A 3713-nucleotide genomic window follows, 5' to 3' on the forward strand; every position below is an offset into this window, starting at 1 on the left:
CCATCTGCCAAATGGGGATTATCAGATCTATTTCACCTTCCTCGCAATGATGATTCAGAGAATGAAAGGAATAAACACATAGCAAATTTAGTAACTAACTTAAATGAAACAATTGTTGTAAAAAAGGAGGAGCCCTGGGCAAGATAAAAAATGTTAGTTTCCCTGGAGGGAGCAGGGATGTCTCGCTTTCATAATATCTTCAGAAAAGTCTAGAATTTTCTATCCACCCAGTGGGAAAAAAGACTAGTTTCCATCATACCCTCCCTTTAGCTGAGTTCTCTATCACACATGCCTTGTCTGAGCCCCTTTGAATGAATAAAACAGTTTTTCAATCAACAAGTGTTTATTGATCATCTATGTGTGCCCAGCACTCTTACAGATAGTTTTTATCTGTAAGTCTGAAGGATGCATAGAGGTCTAAGATATGGCCCCTACCCTCCAAAAGTTTACAATGCATTGTGTAATCAGATATACACACATGAAAAGATAACTATGCATCAAAATTATGAATGATAAGCATTAAAGAAGTGATTTGTACATTGAGGGAGGGGCAGGAGAGGGATGGAGTGGTCAGAGGAGGCTCAGTGAAGGAGGTGGTGCTGAGCAAGTTCTTCAAGCATGAGGAAGACTTGGCAAAGGGGAGAGGGCCTTCCAGCTTGGGAGAAAAGCTTAAACATAGGCAAGAAAGTAGAAACGTGCAAGGCGTGTTAGAGACAATGAATGGACCCTTTCCACTGGCACTGAGGTTTGGGAGAGTATACTGGAGTTTGTCAGAACTGGTCGTGCTAAGGCTAGTGAGGAAAATGCCTTTGGTTCGTTTATGACTCCCACCCCAGGGGAGTATTTTCAGACCTTGGAACTGGGACTGTCTGCTTGAGGACCATTCTCTACTCTCCTACCTCATCTGAAACCCCAGGCAGCAGCTCAGCTATGACTCAGATCAGGGCCATAGAACTTTGGGCCCGATTATTCTATCCTGAAACCCTTGGATGCCTTCTAGAAACTCTGGAATGTCTGGTGAAGGATGGTGGAGGGAATATGAAGGGTGACAGGAGGCCCACCTGGTGTTACAGTCTTTCAGTGTCTCTTTACTGCTCTGTGGGTGCCCCCCGCCCAGGGCTGGATCTCAGCCTTTGGGCTGATTTTCTATTAGGCCTGAAGATTCTCTGGCAGGGGCGGGGGAGGGGGAGAATGCCTCTCTCTGGCCGAATAGAAACACCTACCAGAGCCACCACACATGTCCACTCAGCTTCTTAGATACAAAAGTTCTTATTTTTTCTTGTGCAGCATCAAGGAGTGGTATCATTCACAGTCCTCCACAGCTTCCATGCTGTCATCCCCCAGCCAAGGGCCTTCTCTAGAAAAACTAGTTTCCCATTCTTAAGGAAACAATTGTGGAGGGCCTTTAGCCTTGTTGTTTAGCAGGAAGCCAGGTCAGGTGCCCCAGAGGGAGGCAGGAGCTTCAGTGAAAGTTGGGGCTGCAGCTTCTGAGGCAGTTCTTCAGCAAAGTCAGTCTGCTGCTGCCTGGAGCTTTCTGCCATACCTTCTTTTCTTGTGCTTTCCTCTAGCCATCGGCTAGATATTCAACCCACAAGTGTGAAAGAATTCTGGGAAATACCCTGAGCAGTGGTTCTGGTATTTTTAGGTCTTCAGCTACCTTGCCTTCCTCTCATCCTGTATTCAGTTGCTCTCTGTTCACTTGATACAGTGGAATGGCTCTATTTCAGTTCATGCAAGAACCAGTCTGGACACTGTGGAATCATAACAAGAGTGGGACGGAAGCTCCAGGGCACATTACTAGCCAATCCGTTTCTTTGGAGGGAGGCTTGAGAAGGAGGTTAGATCCACTCCTTCTTCCCCAATCACCCAGTAATGAACTACAAGCCAACCTCAGTCAGAGGGAGGGTCTTTGATCATAGAAAGGGTCAGTCAGTGAGATGTGATTAGTGGGTTTATGGATGGAGCCCCAGGTAAACTAAAGGGCAGAGGGAAGCCTGAATGGTCTTGCCTAGAGTAGAGGGTGGGTTTGGAGTTGAGGGTTGGGGGACTCAGGGTGTGGGGTGGGGGACCAAGGTAAAAAAAAACAGAAAGGCTGGCTTGGCAAGCATCTTGACAATTCAACCTGGATGCTGTCACACCAGCTCCCATTTCTGCCTTCTCTTGATCCAGTGGCCAAAGTCAGTCTATCCTCAGCAGCACCTTCTTACATGGTTCAGTGGCAATGTCCCTCACCTGTTGGCCCTGGCATGGGGGTTGTCCACCAGTTTTCACAGACCCAGCCACCCGCCTCCAATGATGGCCCCTGGTTCTTCACACATACCCTGTCAAGCTGTAGGAGCTAAACTCATTCTTGACTTTAGGTGGTTGACCAGGCCTTGGAGAGCTCCTAGTGGCAAGAGGCTGGGCCTGGTAGGCATCGTAGTAGTTGGAGCGATTTCCCTGGGGTGAGCAGGAAAAGCAGAGGATGATTCCAGCTACTAGAGAGAACAAGGAGGAAATGATGCCCAAGTAAAGAGCCTCTCCAATCTCAAATTTCATGCTGTCAGGTACCAGTGGGGAATAGAAGTCTTGCAGGATCCCATGAAGATTCCAGGCAACAGGGATGAAGCCTAGGATGCCCCCAAGGATGAAGAAAACTCCGCCCACGACTGCCACTCTGTCCTTGGCTTGGGAGTCCTGGCAGAAAACTGTGCATCTCATGCCCACCACAGAGATAATGCATGCCAAAGAGGAGATTGCACTAGACGTCACCATCATGGCCTGAGCAGCCTGGATGTCAGCGGGCAGGCCTAGGAGGGTGCTGTAGATGTCACACTGGGTGATGCCTGTGCTGTGTGTGGCACACTCCATCCAGAGTCCTTTGGAGAAGCCGACTGCTGTCACAATGCTGGCACCGACATAAGAACTTGTTCGCCAGCTAGGGAGCAACATAGCAACCAGGGTGCCCAACATCCCTAGAAGGCCCAGAATGTAGCCTATAAGTTGGAGGCCAAGAGAGGCCATGGCGGACCTCTCAATAGAAGTGTCTTCAGGGCCTACTCTCTTGTCTTTTGGCTGCAGCTCTTGCTCCTTGGATCCCAGCCTCTATTCCTTCATTTCAGAGTGTCTCTGCTAGGCTGACTTCTCTCCTCCTTACCAGTGTCTGTGGGTGTCCACAAGCAGGCTCAAGAAGGCATCTAGAAGACCTAAAATAATCCATAAACTGGATTAAATATTGACCAGAAGCTTATGAGAAACCAGAAAATGCTGGATGCCTTTTGACCTTTGTTATCTTTAGAAATAACACATGAGAAAGGGAAAAAAAAACTTTGGAAGTAGAGCCAAAATGTCATCACCTCCTGCGTAGGCACATGCCTTAGGCTGGCAGCCAGACAAAACCAGGGGCCAGACAGGTGGCTGCTTTCCGAGAAGGTGGTGATGGCAGTGGCAGTTGTGTTAACTCCAAGTCAGGCTGTTGGCTGGCATAGTTCTGTCTCCAGGGCCTGCTGTTTGGCACATTGCCCAGCAACAATGTCACAGGGCCCCTCAATTGCAGACTGAGGCCAAATTCCAGGAGACTGGATCAGGAAGAATAGGCCCTAGGATATAGCCTTGGACTCCAGGTAATTAGAGGCCTCTTGAATCTTCAAGGGCCTAGAAAGCAGTAATTTAGCCCTGAGTCATCCTGCCCATGGTGAAAATTTACTCCAGGGCAGTTTGGGGCAGGCAACAAA

At 48.6% G+C, this 3713-nt stretch overlaps 1 protein-coding gene across 1 annotated transcript; it reads right to left on the reverse strand.

Annotated features, from left to right (window-relative positions):
- Positions 1-332: 332 nt before the first annotated feature.
- Positions 333-3375, reverse strand: CLDN2 (claudin 2). The gene has a single exon (XM_006914792.3). The coding sequence runs from the start codon at positions 3001-3003 to the stop codon at positions 2311-2313; it is 693 nt and encodes a 230-aa protein (XP_006914854.1). The 5' UTR covers positions 3004-3375; the 3' UTR covers positions 333-2310.
- Positions 3376-3713: the final 338 nt, after the last annotated feature.

Source organism: Pteropus alecto, unplaced genomic scaffold (assembly GCF_000325575.1).
Source record: "Pteropus alecto unplaced genomic scaffold, ASM32557v1 scaffold246, whole genome shotgun sequence".
NCBI lineage: Eukaryota > Metazoa > Chordata > Mammalia > Chiroptera > Pteropodidae > Pteropus > Pteropus alecto.

What these genes read in the sequence shown, in the direction of transcription:
- CLDN2 (XM_006914792.3), bottom strand. Translation starts at nt 3,003, where the DNA reads ATGGCCTCTCTTGGCCTCCAACTTATAGGCTACATTCTGGGCCTTCTA.